The sequence below is a fragment of the Camelus ferus genome, chromosome 1 (genome assembly GCF_009834535.1).
Source record: "Camelus ferus isolate YT-003-E chromosome 1, BCGSAC_Cfer_1.0, whole genome shotgun sequence".
In the NCBI taxonomy this organism is placed as follows: Eukaryota; Metazoa; Chordata; class Mammalia; order Artiodactyla; family Camelidae; genus Camelus; species Camelus ferus.
In genome coordinates, this window is record NC_045696.1 from 119324921 (window position 1) to 119345449 (window position 20529).

At 47.4% G+C, this 20529-nt stretch overlaps 1 protein-coding gene across 7 annotated transcripts in view; it reads right to left on the reverse strand.

Annotated features, from left to right (window-relative positions):
• Positions 1-20529, reverse strand: part of OXNAD1 (oxidoreductase NAD binding domain containing 1) — a 60081-nt gene that overhangs the window by 23139 nt on the left and 16413 nt on the right. For all 7 annotated transcript variants that reach the window (XM_014564387.2, XM_032488977.1, XM_032488973.1 and 4 more), the window contains 3 exons: positions 20117-20243; positions 19802-19865; positions 3112-3218 (listed from right to left, as the gene is read on the reverse strand). In XM_014564387.2, the coding sequence (XP_014419873.1) occupies positions 3112-3218; positions 19802-19865; positions 20117-20235 (290 nt within the window). In that variant the 5' untranslated portion in view covers positions 20236-20243. The remainder of the gene's footprint in view (positions 1-3111; positions 3219-19801; positions 19866-20116; positions 20244-20529) is intronic.

The window sequence follows — 20529 nt, forward strand, 5'->3', positions numbered from 1 at the left end:
CCGCACAAGAGGCGTCATCGCAGTGGAGACGTGCCTGCGCCCACTCCTAGCAGGCCTGCTGCTCTTCCAGCAGCAGCTTCACTTCAGGGAATGGCCCAGGAACTAAGAATGACATCTGCCCCGTGGGCCTCACCAGCACAGATGATCTAACTGACCGACTGAAACACTGGCTATCACAAAAACCAAAACAAACCAATAAAGCAAACATGAGGCTTTGTGCTAAATGCCTGACAAATCCCAAGACACAGAAACACCACGATTCCCTCTTTAAGGACAGGGGACCTGCGGCCCAGGGAAAGAAGGAAGCTGCCCACGTCAGAGCCAGTGGGTGGGAAGGCGAGCACATGGGCGGGCAGGCTCCAGAGCACGGGGCGTGTGATGCTGTGATACAGCTCCCCCGGGGACGGACCTGCCCCAAGAGTGCTGAACCCAGGACTCTGTGGCCCAGTGCTGTGTGAGGACTCCTGGTGGCATGCTCCAGGCCCTGGAGGGAGCCCCGGGATTCCTACCTTTGGGGAGGAGAAATCCTGCACAGGTCAAGAGCGGGACTCACAAGGAGCCGGGCGCTAGGCGGTGCCTGTGGGTTAGAGGAGCCCAGGTTTCACTCTATTATTGTGAGAAGTGGTTCCGAGGGAGTTCTCTCTTTGGGCCTTTCTCTCTGGACTGGACTGCTTGAGTCCTCAGAACTGCCTTCCCAGCACAGGGACCAGTTCCCTCTGGAGGGCCCAGTAAGAACACAACACAGTGGGAAGAGCCCTGGGGGCTGACCTCTGGTCCACGGTGAAGGTGTCCACTGGGGGTCGGGCCAGAGCTCCGGAGGTTCCCTCACTCACTGAGGGGCAGGTCCGTAGCCCCAACATCCAGCAGCACCCCACCCTGACACCGAGCACATGACTGCACGGCACCCACGTCCACGCTCCCTCTCCCCAGCCCCTCCCCCAGATGCCACCTGGAGGTCACTGCTGAACTGACGATCTAGGAGCCCAGTGCATGGGCCATCCCAGCAACGGCGCGGAAGGAGCCAAGCCGCCAACCTCAGGGCCATTGTGTAACCGTGAAGTCACACATCCGGAAGAACCCATAGCTTCCAGAGCTGTAAGTCAGGGGAAGGGAAGGAACCTTCTAAAGGCGAGGGTCCGGGTGCCAGGAGTGAGTGCTGACAACACCCGGCAGGGAAAGGGCCAGCGCTGACCACCCCCGACGTCCGCCCTCCATCGGGCGTGCACTGAAACCAGTCCCTGGGTCAGTGACGTTCCCAAACCCATCCACTGACGCCATGTGCGTAACACCCACCCTGAGTGATGTTATCTTAAGGACCACCATGGGACCCTAGTTCTTTGTCTATCACTAGGGTGTGATGACATGTTTCTTATCAGATTAACTATGGTTTGCAAGTGCTAACACACTCGCACGCACAGCATGGAGCGGCAGGATAAACACACCCCAGGCTGTTTCTAACTAGGAGGCCGGGTCAGAGTCTTGGCACAATTCCGAGCGGAAGGCCCGGGGACAGTGCCACGCACAGGACACAGACACTTCCACACGGGGGAAATATGGAAAGACAGCATTCCAATTAAAGTTTGCACCTTTCAATGTAATAACTAGTTCTGAAGGGTAAAGATGTTGCCCACCCCCCCGCAACAGCCCAAACGCACTTAATATGTATCACGGAACGTGCAAAGATTGCAGTAAATTGCTTCACAGACGCAAATTATTGCAATCAGCATCTTGTTTCTAGCTGTACATTCAAAGGCAAACCATCAACACAAGACTGCTACGTCTTGCTATTATCACTCGTGCTATTATCACACATCCTCCCTGAACAAAACCACATTTCCAGATGGACTGCCAAAATTAGCCAACTGACTCCTAAGAAATGCTACCAAGACTGACATGCCAGAAACTCACTTAGACGTGAGTGCTTGATTTAAATAAAGGAAACAGACACCCAAACACACCTTTCCTAAGGAAACACAAGTTGCTTTATTTACAACCCAACTTGAATTGCAGCTCAGTGAGGCCGTTCGCAGGAATGTGGGGGCTGCTGGGCCGCTAGCCTGTCTGCAAACTGACCAGTCCTCAGAGGCATGATGTGGGCTGGGCCTGACGGGGGTTCCTGATAATAAATCCAGCAAAATGTCTGAACTCAACCCACACAAGGCATGAGTGAAGCAGGAATTCAGTCCAAGGGTGGGCAGCTCTGTGGTATAACTGATTAGAACCACCACTTTCAGACAACCAGTTCACTCTGTATTCGACAAAAGGACGACTAATTTTTAAAAATGTAACAATCTCCAGTGCCAAATGAAAACTGGCCCAGGCCATCTGCCTCCACAAAGACTGAGTCACACTGGCCCTGGCCGTCTACCGCTGCAGCGCTGACCTTCAGGAATCAGGAATGAGCCGCTCTGGGCTCTGGGAAACTGGCCGAACAGGCCGTCAGAGAGTTAGATATTCTCAGGAGATGACTTTACGAGCCCAAATTCTTTCATCTCCTCTTATTTTGAAAAGCACTAATATTATTAACAGTGACATCTGCTCCTTGTGCCTAACAGCAAGCCTCTGCCAAAATGTGTGCCTGACTGCACGTACCACCCCCACTCACTGAAATCATACGCAATACTGACCTCCCCGCACCCCTGCCTCTTCAGAGCAGCTCCTAGGAGCTGTCTGAGATGCTGTCTCCTGGTCCATAGTCCTCTTTCTGGTCCAAATGTAACAACTCATGACCCTCATGTGGCTGCCACCAGCCACACGTAACGGAAGCAGGTAGGTGACTGCGGTGCATTCTATTAGCAACCATCCCCCAGACCGTGATTACCAGAGCTCGTGGGTCCTCCAACCAGAACTTACTGCTGTTTCCAGCCGGAAAACCCCAGGCAGCAGTTTTCATCTGGAACAGAGGGTGACGGGCTTAAACTCAAAATGAGCTCTGAGGCTGGAAAGGAGCCCAATGCTCCATGCCGAAACAGGCTCAGCCTGGATGGACGCAGCCTAGAACTCCTAGCATCCCTACTCCTCAGGAGAAGCAGGGGCCACCGAAGTTCTCTCCAGAAGGAAAGACGGCACCGTGCACAGACACCACCCCTGGGCCACAGAGAGGCCACTTACCACTGGCCAGCTTTGAAGGAGAAGCCTTTATCCGCCACAAGAAGGCGGAGCCTCTTCACCGACGGGGACTCATCTGCAGTGTCACACACCTTCGCGGCCGACACCACCTGCAGCCAAAAGACAGCAGCTGATGTGAGGCGTACACAGCTCGGGAACAACCTGGGGCTTTCTGGAAGCTAAGTTTGTTGGTTTTTTTAATCTACAAAGATGTGATTTTTGAAAACTGCAAAACAAGGTATAGCCCACTTTGCTTTGGAATGCTGCCTCCCACCAGGTGAACAAACTGTAGTTATTTTTGGAACGCTTGCTGTCATCCTAATTGAATTTTCTTCTGCCTACAACACTCATCTCTGAAAAGGACCGTTTAACAAGCGCTTACACGTTGAGAGTCCAGCAGGGGCCATGCGTCGGCTGGGCGCCCTGGGAAGAGCCCGGGGACCCCGCGCCCTGGGACGCCCTGCCTGGAGTCTGACTGCTCCATCAGTGCGACGCACGCAGCCTGAGACCCACCGTCAGCCCTGAGCCTGTGTTTGTTCCGGGTCTGCAAGAAGTCCGTGACCAGCTGACTTCAGAAATTAAACGTGAGCACTTAGAAACCCTTTTTATTTTTTAAAAAGCAATTTCACAAAGTAAATTGTGTGTCTTTTGAATCTAATAATAGAAAACAAAGTGGGTTTGTACTCAATTGTGTCTGTTTTCATAATTTAGTTTTTCTAATTCATTTTTTATTATACTTTACAAGATATAAACAGTCACAACCTTCAAACAATAACAAATGCAGCCCTGTGCGACACTTATTAGAGAAGCACAACTTTCAGCGACGTAGCTTACTTGGTTTCTAGAAAAGCCTAAAAAGGTCTGAGTCAGGCACTCTTCAGCTCAGTGCCACCCAGGCCTCAGCACCCCTCAAACTCAAAATGCCTCTGCCTCCTACAGTCTTTGTTTCTTCTGCCTTTGAGTTTCTCTCCCTCCCAAACCTGGGACTTCTTCACAACAGGGGAAAAAAGACAATCTGGCTCTTTCCTCGCCCCCCACTGCTGGTCAGCACCACTTCCGGCGGCAAATCGAAGCAGCAGCAGGTGACCCGACAGCCCTTCTCCCCGGTGCCGTTACCCTCGGGCCCCACGGGGGTGCCGTGCAAATCGGCCCAGGTCAGGGGACCTCCCACCCTCATGCGAGCTCACTTGGCCCCCTTTCTCCAACAGGACTCAGTCTGGTCAAGCTACCAGTGGAGACAATTCTTAAAAATCCACGGGTCTCCCTCACCACCAAAACCCCTCCTGAAACCTTCTACCTTTCTCGTGCTCCTGTAAGGTCCCTTATGTCTCTTTCTCTGTATTTCTGCCAGTCCTCTCTCTCCTCTGAGCTCAAGTGGGCGACTCTGCCTCTGATCCCAGGCCCACCCGCCCCGCCTGCCGCAGCAGCTCCATCAGTCCCACCAGGCCTGCCCTCCCCGTCCAGTCTTCCTCTCCAGACCTCCTGATTCATCAGATGTGATACCTAACACCACCTGCTCATCCTGAACAATTCAGGTGCAAAAAGGAAGTGGCACAGCGTGGCTGTGAACAGCACGGGCCCCACGGCTGGACCGCCCGGCACTGACTCCTGGCTCCACCATGGCTCACCTCTGGGGCCCCAGCCTCCGCAGCTGGGAGACAGGAGAGACCACCACCTAGACCCGAGCTGGCGGGAGGTTAGATGAGATATTAGATGCAAAGCATGTATGATGCTGCTGGTAATGTATCTTATCGCATTAATTAAATTGATGGGTCAGTACTTATTATTACATTATACTCTATACTTTTATTCATTTATTATGCATATGCTGCTATGCAAGGCCTCAGCGGGCTGAGCCCTGCACACCGCGGGGCACTGATCTCAGATGCCAACAGGGGCTATAAACGGTCTTTGTAACTCAGCCCATCCATTCTTGTGCTAGAACAAACTTAAGAGGTATTTTAGAAATTCTGCCTTTAACCCTTGGCTCTACTGATAGGTCTTTGTCCAGCAGAATCTTCCCTTTCTCCTTGCTGCTCTCTGTGCCCATGGCGAAACTGGCTCCTGCTCTCCTGTGACCTCCTCCAAGGCTGGTGGGCATCTTCCCCAACAAGCAAACTCTATGTCCAGTCTCAGTCCTCACAATCCCTGATCGCCCTGAATCTGATGCTTCTCGCTTCCTTTCCATCCTGAAGCATCCCCTTGCCTGGACAGCTGACCCTGTCCCGGTCCCCTCCTGCCTCTCTGACCTGGTCCTCCTCCTCCTTTTCCACTCCCCTTCCCACCTCCTCAACGAGAGCTTCCTTTCCACTGCCTCAGGTCTGCTGCCTCTCCCACCTCCAGGCGTGGCCCTCCAGCATCCCCAAAGCTGCTAACCCTCCACCCCAACTTGTTACTTTTCTGCCCATCATGGGCCACAGCCACACTCCCCTGTGACAACAGCCAAGGAATCAGGAGCTTTGATCTCAGTTATGGGCAATAATTCATTCAGCCAAAATGAATAACCACATTCTATCCCAAGAGACAGTGTTACCATCCTCCATTCTGCAGATGAGGGAACTGAAGGATTCAGTAACTTGCTCAAGGTCACTCAGGAATGGCCGAGTCAGGATCCACACCCACGTCTGCTTGGCCCTTAATCACCCACGAGTCCTGTCCCAGGGTAAACTCATGTATGTGAATAACTAAACCCAGCACGTCCATCCCTGCCGCGAACACCTCCTGAGCCTGGAGCCTGGCACTGGAGGCGCAGAGGTGGAGAAGGCCACTCCCGCCATCACAGGCCCCCAGATCGGCTCTTTCCACGACCAGAGTTTCAAATCTGGACCCACCCTGGCGTCAGTAAGTCAAATCCACGTTCACCTGGTGCACGCACACACAGTCTTTGGCTCTTCCCGGCATTCTGTCCCCAACACGGGCAACTTCTATGAATTCAGCTCACGCCTTTCCTCCCCATGCCCACCCATCACCATCCTAAGCCAGGAATTTGGTTCTTTCCGCTTGAATTTCTGCCTCCTTCCTATCTCTCTCTCAAAACAGCCAACAGGTGAATATTCCTAACGTCCCGACCTTACAGAGTTCCTCCTGCGGAGAAACCCCCAAGGACTCTAACACTCCACTAGAAATGAAATGCTGAAAGGCCATTGTGATGTGCCCCAGCTTGAGCTCCTCCTAGTTGACCAGCTGAACTGATCCTCAAGAGACACCTGACACTCACTGACCTCGCAACCCCCCTGCCTGGGTCACTGGGCGTGGGACACCTGTGTGCTCTCAGTCCTGCCGGTCGGCCTCCTCCCCAGGCCTCCAGGCCCTGCCCAGTACCACCAAGACCTGAGTACCACCCCCCTTCTCTCTGCCCCCTCGACTCTGCCAATAAAAAGTTTCTGCCTGTCTTATCAGACTTTGCACATTCAGTGTAAATTAAAACACTCCTGAATGTATCTTTTCCACAAGCAGACCACAGACATCTTGATGTCAGGCACTGGATAGAGTTTACATCTAGATCAACTCCCAACACCAAGCACAGGGCCGGACACATAAGAAGATTCAGTAAATATCTGCAAGTAGAAATTCAGGAGCTTGTTGCTGCTGTTGTTGTTGTTGTTTAAAAAAAAAAAAAAGGAGGTGGGGGACGACTACAGAAGATCTAGACGTTCAAAACTGTGGAAGACGTCAGGGAAGGCAGGGACTCCCTCAGTACAAGAGGGATCTTCTTTTCTCTGCCACACACTCTGTTGTAAATATATTATTACAACGACAAGGAATGAGGGTCATCAGAGGACTGCCCAGTATATTATTACTATTACTTTCATTTTCTTAGGTTTACAAAAAAAGGAAACATTTGTTTTTATCAAGAGACGTTATTTTCTTTCAATATAATCATCCGCAAAAACACAGCCATGAGCTAGATTATTTCATTTGTAACAGTTTACCGGTCAGATTTTTTAAAAATTAGACTTGTATAAGCTTTAAACACATCCCAGAGTCACCTAGTAGCGGGGAAACTAAATTCCCAATCAGTGGGGGAAGGGGGAGAGGCCCGCAGAATTTCAGCTGAAACGTGTGAAAATGTTTCGTAGTCAAATGCTAGACCACGTAAAATGCAATCGCCAATCATGTGCCAATGTCCAAATACAAAATTCAATGAAGAAGGGAAAAGGAGTTACACTTTCCATTGAAAAAGTCATGTTCTCGTTCAGATAGCTTCTATGACCAAAAGTGTCCCCAGATGCCTCATGCCAACTGGTATTAATACAGACAGCAATACACCTGCTGCTACAGTCCGAGTAATACTCTGGGCAAAACTGGTCACACAAAATGCCCTGCACAATTCATTGTTTTTAAAGACATGCCTCCCTCTTAACACTTTATTTTATTAATATAAACACTGCACACTATGTAAAGATGTCTGGCAACGTGGATTAAAAACATTAGTGAAATCTTTTTGAAGGCCATATCCTTATTTTATTCTGAAGCTAGTTTCATATAGTTCAGAACTGTAAGTAGTGGCTCTGGTTATATGCCATTCCTTCTTTACTTGTGTTGACTAAGCAAAACATGATGGAGAAACTGTATGTTTTAACATTTGTACTTGTTCTCATACTTAATGGATCAAAAGATTTCGCAACTGAAACCTCAACTAGCCACGTCCTAAGTCAAAACACATGGCAGGAAATGAAGTTTTCCATAAAATAACATTTAGACTCTTCTACTGTTCAATAAAATAACAATACATCTGCCAGCTTTGACTAGCACACATTTCTAACACTTTGACGGAGTCAGCATCTAAAAGGAAATGCCATCAGACTGACTGAAAAAGCTGGGTTTATGGAGGGTATTTTGATGTTGCTGCTGCAAAAGTCTCTGTCCAGGAAACAGGCCTTTCTGTGGGAAACCTGGCTGGCTTCCTCTGTTCACTCCCATTCATTCGTTTGCTGGCTTAAAAATATGAACCAAGTCAGGTTCAGGGACAACGTGAAAACAAAAACAGGCACAGAGAATTTCATAGTTGAAGGAAAATTTAGTCACTATCAAGAAGAGGTTGTCATCCTACACACCAGGACACCAAGGCCCAGAGACGTGGTTTAAACTGTGGCGGACTGCCAGACTGACAGGTCGGAGTCTGATGAAAAGAAAATGGTTTTACGAATTGATTTACTGACAAGGGGGGGCCACACAGTTCTGTCAACTGCACAATGTCTCCCGGCATGACAAAGGGCTCTCCCTGCTCCCCTCAAACACTAACCTGTCCACCTGGCTGAGTCTCTGCCTGACCCTTTCGCGCCTTCGTTCCTGCAACCATCCTCTCCCTGGCATCCCCTGTTCTCCTGTCTCCATGAGACCACAGCAAGCACCTCCCTGTGGAGGGACAGTGGCAGCAGACGCTGTACGCAGTGCTCCCCGTGGACCTGGCACTACAGAGCCATTAATTCATCACAGCCCTAAAAGGTGGGTGTCAAATCCAGGCACTTGACCACGGTGCTCTGCTGCTTTTCAAAATGCAAAAATCAAACAAGCCACTGCCTTAAGCCAGCTGCCACCCTGTTCTTCTGCTCCCAGCCATAGAAAAAGCTTAAGAATTACAGTCTGGGTCCACTTTCTTATTTCCCACTCTCTCTCCAACGCAGTCCAGCCATGTTCACTCTTGGCAATATACTAAGATCGGTCGTTCTGGTCACCCACTATCCATTGTGCTCATCCGATGACGCCTCTCGGAAGAATTCAGCTGCTCCCCCCTTAAAGCACTTGTCCGCCTGCATCACCTACACCAGCTGACTGCCCTCCTGCCCCGCAGCCACTCACTCTCCCCTGCCAGGCCCTGCCTCTTCTGCTTGACCTCTCCAAGCTGACCCCCCACCCCGGCTGAGCCCCAGGCCTCCTCCCCCAACCCCTCACGGCGTCCGCATTGCATCCCCAGCCGTGAACTCCAATCTCATACATTCCACTGCCGATTTCAATTTCCACTTCAAACAACACGTCCAACACAGAACTCTTTCATCTCTCAAAGTTTCTTCTTTTTTATTATGGAAAACTTCACACACACACAAAGCTAGTAAAAACAGGATAACAAGAATCTTCACAAACCCACGACCCAGATTCAGCAGTGACGTGAGTTGATAAAACTCTCATCTGTAACTCTATTCACCTCCCACCCCCACATTATTCTGAAACTGAGCTTTGTTCCCTTCCTTCAAACTGGTTCTTCTCCATTTTAGCAAATATGCGCTACCATCATCATCTACCTAGATTATTCAAACCCCCAAGCTAGAAGTCATGGTTTCCTATCCTTCTCCCACTGGCTGTGAACCTCCACCCCATTGGTGAATCCCACCAGCCTCGCCTCTGTCTCAGATCTGCTTCCCCTCCTCACCTGCTCTAAGTCCCCATCACCTATCCTAGGACTGAGTTAGTAGCCTCCAACTTGGTGTCAAAGCACAATAAAAGCCCAGTGCTCTACCGAGCAGAGATGACCCATATAAAATAAATGTACATCACAAGGGCAGGGGATAGCTCAGTGGTAGAGGGTGTGCTGAGCATGAGGTCCTAGGTTCCATCCCCAGTACCTCCAATAACAAAAATTTAAAAATAAATTAGAAAAAAAGTGTACATCACATGTCATTTCCCTGCTTTAAACCTTCCATCACCCTTAGGACAGAGCCCCAACTCCTCATCCACGCCCGCAGTGGTTTCTACAACCTGGGCCCTGCCTACCTCTCACCCTATCACCTTCCACTGAACATGCCAAGCTCCATCCTGCCCCAAAGCCAGGGCTCCTGACAGCCCCTCTGCCAGGAATGAGGTGCATGTGGCTTGCTGGCTTCTCTCCTCATTCAAGTCTCAGCTCAAATCTTACTTGACGATTGGCAATAGCCCCCATGACCCTGTTTTATGTCCTTCAGAGCGCAGATCGTCTGACAGTCTCTGGTCAACCTGCCCCAGAACGAAGCTCCACGCGTGGCAGGGGCTCTACCTGCCTCCTGCATGCTGCTTTCCCTACACCCAGGCGGGGCTAGGCCACCACAGGCGCTCAACACGTGTCTGCTGGGTTTAAGGTAAAACCCGCTTCATTTGATTGGAACCCCTAAGTGAAAAATGGAAAGGAGCCTAGCCTCTTAATTTACTGAACAAAAGGGTGTCAGTGAAAAGCACTGACACTGTACATTTTAGACGCTAACAAGTTAAGTTCTGGGCATAGTTAAGCAGCATCAAGAGAGACAAGTTCTCATTTTCCACAGCTCTTAGGCCGCACACGTCATCAGCCACGGAAGTGGTGTCAACTGATTAAAAAAAAAGCACAATCTAAAAGGAGAATGACATTTTATTCGGTGGGCTTACTACAGCCCGGGACGACAGCCTCTCAGAGAGCTCTGAGGGACTGCTCCAAAGAGGTGGGGGGGAGCCAGGGTATGTAGGAGTTTTTGCAAAAAAGAAAAACCCAAGTAATCAAACATCAAAAGGTGACTGCTAATTAAAGAAAAACCAGACATTTCGAGTTAATGAATTCAGCGCTTTTCTAGGTATGGGAAGCTGCAAGAGTCCGGGCTCACTGAAATCACTCCTTTGATGTGCACCTCAACCATCCAGGGCCAGTCTCTGTTCTTCTCCATCCTGAGTCCCCGCAGGGGGCACCATGAGGGGCGGCTGCAGTGGCTGAGGGCTTGATGGCTCCAACACCCTTTGTTTACTGAAATGGCAGGGGACATTCTTTGTCCATAGTGGGATTAGCATTTGTTTATTCTACTCAATGAAACGTGCACCCTGCACCGAGCGTCTGTGTTATGTCACCACTGTGCTAGGTACTGTGGCCACAGGGCCTCCCTCTCTGGGGGCCTCCTTCACAGCAGGGAGCTGGAGGCCAGCTGCCAGGGCCTTCAGACTGCACCTCCCCGGGAGTTCTCCAGGAGGCTGGGCCCAGGGCCCCTGCCAGCCCCACCGCCTCCTCTAGGGGGTCTCTCCCCACCACTCTCCCTCTGTCGGAGCTGACAGTGCGGTGAGGCTAGGATGCCAAGTACTGCTCACCCCAGGCTGGACAATCTTTAAAAGGCACTCTGACCATCAGACTCTGGATGGTCAAAGCAAATCAGGTGTTCAACTGTTGGCAAACATTCCATATTAAAAACATGCCCCTCAATGCCCAAGTTGAAAGCCATTCCAGCGTATGATCTTCCCAAAGTGTATAGGTGATGAAGAGCAGAGAAGTGTACGAGCTAAACCTCAAACATGACCCAGTTCTCCAGCCAAGCGGCCCACTTCACTCACACCCAAGCCTCAGCAAAATCGAAAGCCAGGCAGGCTCCCTGCACTCAGCCATCACCTCTGGGACCCATAAGATCCCTGAAGGTCTCTGCCCCAGGAACCCAGCCACGGACATCACTGTGTCAGCTGTGACTCCCCACTTTGTTATGCCCAGTAACACTCAAGAATAGTTTTGACTTGGAACAGAGATAAGGCTGTGTGACATTTACCTTCCTTCACTGTGTTGCTCAATGAAACCGTGTCTAAATCATGTCATGTTCTTTTGCTGTCATAGAGTGAAAAACCAATTTGATATCAAAGATCTGAGTTCAAGGGCTGAGTCCTCCATTTACTTGAACAAGCCCTTTAAACTTAGGCTGACGATGTAATTTATCATCTAAAACAGGACACCCGTGAGAGTGAAGGGGGTGCCGCTGACAGTTACACCAGAATAGCAGCATAAGCCAGGAATGCCCCAGGCAAACAGAGGGCCATCCGATCTGAATCTCCGGAGTCTTCACTTCCTTGTCTGTACAGTGGGGATAAGGATCCCTATACACCCCTCCTAGGGTGGTTGTGAGAATCAAGTAACAACTACTGCTAATTGAGTGCTTCATAAACAAAAGGCCGCGATGCACACAAAGCATCTGCAGGACAAAGCACAGGCTTCTAAAAGAAGCAAACTAGTACAACTGAAAAAGAACTAATAGTGTTTCCAAAATCAATCAGGTGCACAGAATCAGCTTCTTCTGACCAGAGTCCCATGAGCACCTGAGATCAGGGCTCATATCAGTTCTCAACACTGCAGCCCCAGGACCCAGCCTAGTGTGTGGCATATTTCCAAAGGAATGCGTGAGAATCCATAATTTTAAAATGTCTTTCGTTACCAAGCTCTCCCATCAAATTGATGAACAGAGTATGTCCTGCTCAGCAGGCCAGCCCTCTACAGGGGCCAAGCACGGAGTGACTCCCTGAGTGACATCTCAGTCTTGCAGGAATGGTCCTTACCACGTTACAATATTTCTATTCTTATCGCCTTGACATTTCTAAGGTTACCCAGGCTGCATACTCTTGACGTTTAAGAAAAAGATATGTGGACTTGAACACAAACAGTCAAATGTCATTCAATTCAGAGCTCGTTCCCAGCAACAGCAGGACTCCAGACAGGTTACACTTGCAGCCCCATCTAAGAGGCATTCACATCACAAGTGGCATTCAGTAACTTCTCCAGAGGGAACCCCAGGCTGAAGGAGGAAAGGACATTTCTGGGTGGGTGGTGGCTCTGTTCTCGACCCGCTCCAGGAGGGTGCAGGGTCCTCTGGCCTAGGAATCGGGAGACCTGGAGCTTCCCTCGGGCCTGGCTCTGCTCCCTCTGGAGTAACAGGCACATGCCACCCTATCCTTGGGCTGCAACAGAAGAGCAAATGCCACGTGGGGAGCTGGATGACACATACCCGCTGTGCAAAATAAAGGCAGAAGGGCCGGATGAGACTACGAGGGTGGTCCAGGGCTGCTGTGGCCTGACCCGAGGTGCCGGTCATTCCGACAGGTCCACACTGAACTCCTGCTTTACAGCTGGGAGCCGCCCTCGGAGGGAGCCGGGTGGCCCCTGACGACCTGACACTGTGGAGGTTGTGGCCCCAGACACTACCCAGCTCTATCCAGCACCCCACAGCTCCCAGCTCTCACTCCCTGTGGTGGAGCATGGAAATGAGAAACAGAAGAGGAGAAGGGCTGCAAATGGAAAATCCCTGCCAAGGTAACATCATGGCTGGTATCATCCTGGAATTCTGACTTATGGGCAATTAAATTCCCAACTGTTCAACTGGAAGCTGCTTTAGGCAGGAAAGAGCTCTCTGCAGGAGGCCCCTTTTGTCTGGTCACTAACCTTAAACCAGGTGCCCCCATGCTCCAGTCACCTCTGGCCCAAACACACCTTTCAAACCTTGATCACACAACACCTTGCTTAACCTGGTGGCTCTTTCCTGGATCAAATGATGAATGAGTAATTAAAACATGACCAGGTCTCTTTCCCAGCTTCCCCTTCAGAAACCACGAGAACAGACTATGTGAACAAGACGGAGTCTAAGGAAAGATGACAAGAAGTCAGTCAACTAGCCTGCACACAGTGGGGGATGGTGACGGCCCTACCCACCAGAGGGCCAGGACCAAGCTTCACCCAGCAGTGGGCAGGCACCAGCTCCTCCTGCCAGCAAACATGCATAAGCCTCTACTCCAGCCTCATCCACCAGGGGAAGATACCAGAAATAAGAAAACAACAATCCCAAAGGCTGTGGAGGAATCCACAAACACAGGCCAGACTCCACATTAGGACCAGCTGGACTCTAGCCCTTGGGTGACGAGAGGAGAGTACTGCTGGGACACACAGGATGTCTTCCACAGACAGCCACTTCTCCAAGATCGAGACACACAACTAACCTACCTAAAAATACAAATAGAAAGATAGACAATGTGAGGCGGCAGAGGAATATCTCCCAGGCCAAGGCACAAGATAAAATCCCAGAAAAAGAAATAAGTGATGAGGAGATAGCCCATTTTTCTGAGAAAGAGTTTAAAGTAATGACGAAGATGTTCAGAGAACGCAAGGGGATTATAGATGCACAGAGTGAAGTTTTTAGCAGAGTTGGAAAATATAAAGAATACTCAGAGTTGAAGAATAAAATCACTGAAATGAATAACAAACCAGAAGGAACCAATAATAGACTAAATGAGGCAGAAGAATGGGTCAATGAGCTAGAAGACAGATTAGTGAAAATCACTACTGTAGAACAGAGAAAAGAAAAAAGAATGAAAAGAAATGAGGATAGTTTAAGAGAACTCTGGGACAATGTGAAGTGCACTAATATTTGCATTATAGGGGTCCCAAAAAGAGAAAAGAGAGAGAAAGGACCTGAGAAAATTTTTAAAGAGATAATAACTGAAAACTTTCCTAACTTAGGAAAGGAAACAATCACCCAAGTCCAGGAAGCGCAGAGTCCCACACAGGATCAACCGAAAGAGGAACACACCAAGGCATATAGCAATCAAATTAACAAAAACTAAAGATAAGGAGAAATTATTAAAATTAGAAGGAGAAAAGCAACAAATAACATACAAGGGAGCCCCTGTAAGGTTATCAGCTGATTTTTCAGCAGAAAATCTACAGGCCAGAAGGGAGTGGCATGATATATTTAAAGTAATGAAAGGGAAGGGAGCACTGCTTTTGCTAACAGACTATGTGAGTTTCCATGTCTTTAAGTGAACTGTAAGTACGTTTGAAATCTTTCTGGTTAAGTGAGTAAGTATTGTTTCAGTGACCTATGATCCTATCTGACTAAGTGTTTTGAAGCTTTCTGATATTTCTGACAAACTTACTATCAAGTTTTAATTAAAGTTCTCTTCACCTCCAGCTAACTTAAAAATGCTTCAGAGGGCCCCTAAGGCATCTCAGAGAGAAATATGAAACTAACTAGGACTGTTTGGTAAGTTAAATTACATGGAAAGTATTATCAAATGAATAAGTCTCCTCAGATTGTATGGTACAGATGAATGCTATTAATATAAATATTCTAAAAATTGTGTAAGTTTCTGAAGTTTGGATACGTCCTAGTATGTTGTCAGTCTTAATTTTAGTTGTTATGTTAAAATACTGTATGTCACAACTTCGTTAAGATTCTTTGTCAAAAACATTATAATCCGATTTCTAACCTTGTCTTTTTAAGCCCTTTGTCATTCATTCATGGACAGTTAAGCTATGCTCTGCAAAACTGCTTCATCTTCAAGAAGATTCACAGACTTTTTGACAAGTACAGGTTTCTTTTAAATTACACTGCTAAACTGGGTTAGAAATTTTTAAAAAGTCTAATAGAAACTCTGATTTCATAAAACTTAGCAAAAAGGATTAATTACATAGGATTGAGTAAATTTATAAATACGACTATAATTTTTTATGTGAAATATTAGTGGCTTTTAATCTGTTTTCCAGATATGAGGAAACTTTTCCCCTTAAGCTAATTATGATTTATAATAACTTGGTATATTATGCTTTGTTAGGTAGAATTGAAGCATTTTTCTATCTGATCCCTCTAGAAGTTGGACACTCCTAGGTTCCAAGCAGCTGTATCAGTAAATACGAAAGGCCGCCTCTTGACAACTGCAAAAATCTCAATGTATTTTGGGAACCTCAAAAAAGGAGGAACTCATCCAAATTTGTAGGATGAAATCTGTGACCAGCCTTTCATGTGGCTCTCCTCAAGGCCCTTTTTAATTTTTTTTTTTTAAATGGATGTGCGGGGGATTGAACCCTGAACCTTGTGCATGCTAAGCATGTGCTCTGCCACTGAGCTATACCCTCTCCCTCCTAAAGGCCTTTTAAAATTTGTCTGAGATTCCTCATGAAAGGTTCCAGCATAGCCATAAAATAACCTAAATAATCAATTAACCACACTCATTTTGCAAACAAACTAATTTTAATTTACCTATTTTGGGGAAAATGAGGGTAATTTTAGAAAGAAAAGGGCTATATTTTAATGGAAGTTAAATTCTAGTTTTGTTAATTGAGGTCACTATTTGCTGCCTAAGACTCACTCTCCAGATGGCTCTTTGTTGTTTTGTTACTCACTGTAAAGTCTAGAACTCTGACTTTGTTTCTGAAGCTTATCACAGCAGTCTACGTTTCGATGAAAATCAGACGCCCCATGACCCGCAGTCAGGGAATTATACATACTAGAAGGAGCATCACTTAAAGCGCTGCCTCCAACCTAGATAAAAGGACCTTTATCAGATATTCTTAACTAGCCCATGTGCAATGAAACTGAATGAAACGGACTCTTGGATTCAAATTTCCCACTTGAGAAGGGCCTCTGCATTGGACTGGCCTACAGAAGGGACTGCTGCCCCCAAATGACATTTACAGCAGCATCAGAAGGAAAAGACAACAGTGGTGGACAGCTGGCCCAGGAGTCTGGACCAGGCCTGTAAGACCTATCATAATCTAATTCAACTGTTTACCAAATGTCTGTCTCTCTATCAACATTGAAAGTTACTGTTTTACTTTCAACCGCACTGTTGCCCCCAATGTTTAGGAAAGAAAGAGAACTCTCTACAGAGTTGTCACAGAGGGTAACTACTCGTGATGTGTAAACTTCTTGCCTTTTATTAAAAGTCTATTGCTAAGAGCACATGTACAATGCTTGTGTGACAACTGTGTGTAAGTGGTAAAATGCATGGCCTATGAAGTATTTCTCTGTTAACATTCCTCTCTCTTAGCCTGTTCACAGTATCTGATGAATTTTCCCCCAACGTGGATAACTAGGTAAGTATAAAGGAGGCCTGGCACCGAGGGACATGATCTGGACCTGGAGCAGGAGCTGCCACCTCAGCTTCGAGGGAATGAATATTTTGCTCACCAATGCTTTCTACTGAAAGATTTGCAATCAAAAGGAGAAATGATGGGGAAACTTGCACATGTTGAGGTATGGGGCAGTCATGCTGGCTTATGCATGGTTTGACGTAAACTTTACTGACCAAAGTGGCCTGCTTTATGGCCTTTTGGACAGGCATTGTACACCTGCTTTGGCCTTGAGAAGGGGCATGCACTTGAAAGTCAGAAATGGAGTAGCTGTGGTTCAGACCTCTGAGGTAAACCTAGGTGGCCACTGTGGGTGTGGTTTCTGACATGTTTCTGTATTGTTGAGAACTTGAGTTTTCTGAGCTGTGTTAGACTCAGGACACCACAAGCCATTCTCAAAGCAGTGTCTGCTGGTGAGATCATGCAGGACCCTGTGGGTTCCTCTGTCAAGTTTACGATCAAACTCTCTACCTGAAACTTTATTCCTTTTTGTGTTCTGCACCTGTTCCTCCTCAGGATTGAGGAGTATCAAAGAAAAAAGGGAAACTGGAACCAAACAGGACCCTGCAGGCATCCTCCCAACTCTGCCTCTTGTTTGTAGAAAAGGTAAAGTCTCTCGGGCCTCCCCGAGCCACAAAAGAGCAGGCTCAAACAGCTAATGACTCAGTGTCCGATGCACATTCCTGAGTTGTTTTACAGACACTATAACTGTCACCAGAGGGAAAAGCCAACTGCACGATGACCAGACTGAAGCCCCGAAGTAAGCCGTTCCATCTTGAGCAGGACTGAATCTGTGGCCAGCACAAGTCCAAGAACTGGTCTTAACACAACTGGATTACCACTATTGCTCATAATGATCTGTATGGGCATCAAAGTAATTGTAGCTTTTTCTGCTCATATATGTAAATGGGCAACTACAACTGTCAGCAAAGAGATGCTACAGACCCTCTTCCACTCTGAGAACATGGTGCCCTCCGTCAGCATGAAGAAATCACAGAAGACAGACCTCTGCCCATGACCCCACAGAAACAGAATGATGCTCTGACCAGCTTCAGGCAGGAAAGAGCTCTCTGCAGGAGGCTCCTGTTGTCTGGTCACTAACCTTAAGCCAGGCGCCTCCATGCTCCAGTCACCTCCGGCCCAAGCACACCTCTCAAAACTTGCTCACACAATACCTTGCCTAACCCATTGGTTCTTTCCTGGATCAAAGAAGTAGGAGCGACGAATACATTATTAGCAGATGTCTAACTTCCCTCTTAGCATCTTGAGAACAAACTCTGTGAATAAGATAGCTTCCAGAGAAAAGATCACAAGAAGTCGACAAGCCTGCAAGCAGTGGGGAAGGGTGACAACTCTGACCCCCACCTCTCACCTCAATGATTAATTGACATCACTTCCCTTTTCCCTTTAAAAACTTTCGAGGACGAGCAGACTCTTAGGAGTCAGTTTTTGCAGACACTGAGTCCACCACCTCCCCAGATCGCCAGCACTCTGATTAAAAGCAACTTTCCTTTCTAACACTGGCCTCTCTTGAGTGTTGATTTCTGAACGTCAAGCGGCAGGATCTGAGTTCGGTAACACAATCACATTATTAGATCTTACGTTAACTTTCTCTGTAGTTGTCTTAAACTTGGCTCAAAATAACTCCCCAAAAGTCTCAATAATTTTGTCCTGTAAAATTCTGAAATGCAGCTCTAATTTGGGATTGGCAAACAGGCCAAACCTGGGTGTTCTGGTAAGTATCGTTTTATTGGAACACAGCCACACCTCTTTGTTTACATGGTGTCCAGGGCTATTTTCACACTACAAAGGCAGTTTTATAGCTGTAACTAAGCATGGCCCTTGAAGCCTAAAATACTCACTATCTGATCTTTTATGGTAAGTTTGCCAAACCCAACTCTAATTCTACGTGTCTCAAAACAACAGAAAAGAGTCCAGACCAAGCCTATTAAATAAACTGCTTTTTCTTCAAAACCAGAAAGGTTTCACTTTAAAAAAGAAATCCTAACAAATCTCACATTTACAAAATGAGCATTTTTGTGTGTTGAACAAACCAAAAAAAAAGCATTTTCAGATTTATCATCAGTGGGGAAAGTATAGTTCCCATACACCCATAAATCTATTATGCTCAAGTAATTTTACACAGATGCCACAAAAAACGCACTGGCTTGATGCTGAATACACAAACACACCACTCTTGGTCCTAAAGCAGTGTTCTGAAAGTAGCATTAGCTCGAAAAGTGGGACCTAAATAATATACTCTTAGATTAAAGTATATTCTGCTTGTCAATGCTAAAAATTAAACTGCTGTGACAATACGACTTCTGAGCGTGCTCACAGGAGTGCTTAATCCCTTCTTTTAGTGAAATACATAGTTTTTTCACTGTTAGTTTAAATACACTTACAACACTAAGCTAAATATACCCAAATATGTGAAGAATCACTCAAAAAGCAAAATCAAATATCCAATTTATGTTTTTAAAAGAAAATGGGGTTACTCACTGAGCTGAAGGGTGAGGATCCTTCCTTTCCCAGCCCTGGACCCCTTCAGGAGGTGGGTTAGCCTTTCTACGGATGGTCTGAACGTGATGGGAAAAATCTGCACATTTTTCCACTGGGGAAGGGCACCAAGGACTCGCCCACCTTCCTCTCTCAGATGTCAGTGCTCTCTCCCTTGATGAAACAAGAAGTTGTTCTAAAGTAGGGATGGGAACAAGGACTTTGAGACACGGTGCCAGGAAAAAAGAAAAAAAAAAAAAAAAAAGAAAAGTAAGCTACTCATAAACTGCAGGCAATACCAGAAGTTCTGTGTCTAAAATACAACCCTAAACATTACACCTGTGGGCTGTCCCCTCAACTGCTGCCACACGCCCATCATCAGAAACACATTCACTCCAAGTTTAAAGGGAAAAACTGGCGTATTGTACTGTCATCTTTTCAAATCAGTTGTCACATGCCCCGTTCAGAAAAGCTCTGAAGAGAACAATAACAAACTTTCCCTGACTGTCCTCTGAAGGGCTCAAGCTCGCGTAAGCCCTCTCTGAAAGCGAGTCCTCGCTGCGGGCAAACCGCCAGCTGCGGGAACTCTGCCCAGCCCCAGATACCCACCTCCCGTCGAACGACATCTGCAGTTCTCTCCAAGTGGTCAGTTTTCCTTCTGGATTTCATCATGCTTTAACGGAAAGTAAAATTAGGTTATTAAGTATTGGCCTCATAAAATTAATTAATTAGTTAATTATCGTGACTATCCCAAATACAATATGGCATTATAGGTCCCAGAAAACAGCCAAAGACAATCTGCACATTTAACTAAAGCTTAACGATCTCCAAGCAAGCAAGGTGCTACGCGATGCCTCCCACAACCACCGGCAGGTCAGGTCTCTGAAAATCAACCTCCAATGACACTGACGGCTGACAGCTCACCTGCTGAGGGTAAGGTGGCGCACAGCGCTGGGCGGCGATCTCCACGAAGCAGCCTGCGTGCAGATGGCCCTGGCACAGCCCTGCAGCCACCCAGGAATCATGACAGCGGTACAGGCCATGGCGCTTCCTGGGAAACATGAGATTCAAAGTGAAAACATTTGAAGCAAAAGTAGGGAAAGTCAGACCACCTCAGGGGCCAGTGAAGAAGAGTCTGGACTTTTGCTGGTGCTCTTATGAGCTGATCTAACAGCAAAACAATGAAGGGCCTGGCTTCACCCTGAGAAAGCTAGTGCTACTATTTAGAGTTGATTCGCTGGGTCGCCACAGAACACACATGTGTAATTACTGGTGCTGTCAAATGTTTATGGTCTTTATTAGTTTCCAAAATCTCAGACCAAATTCACATGACTAAT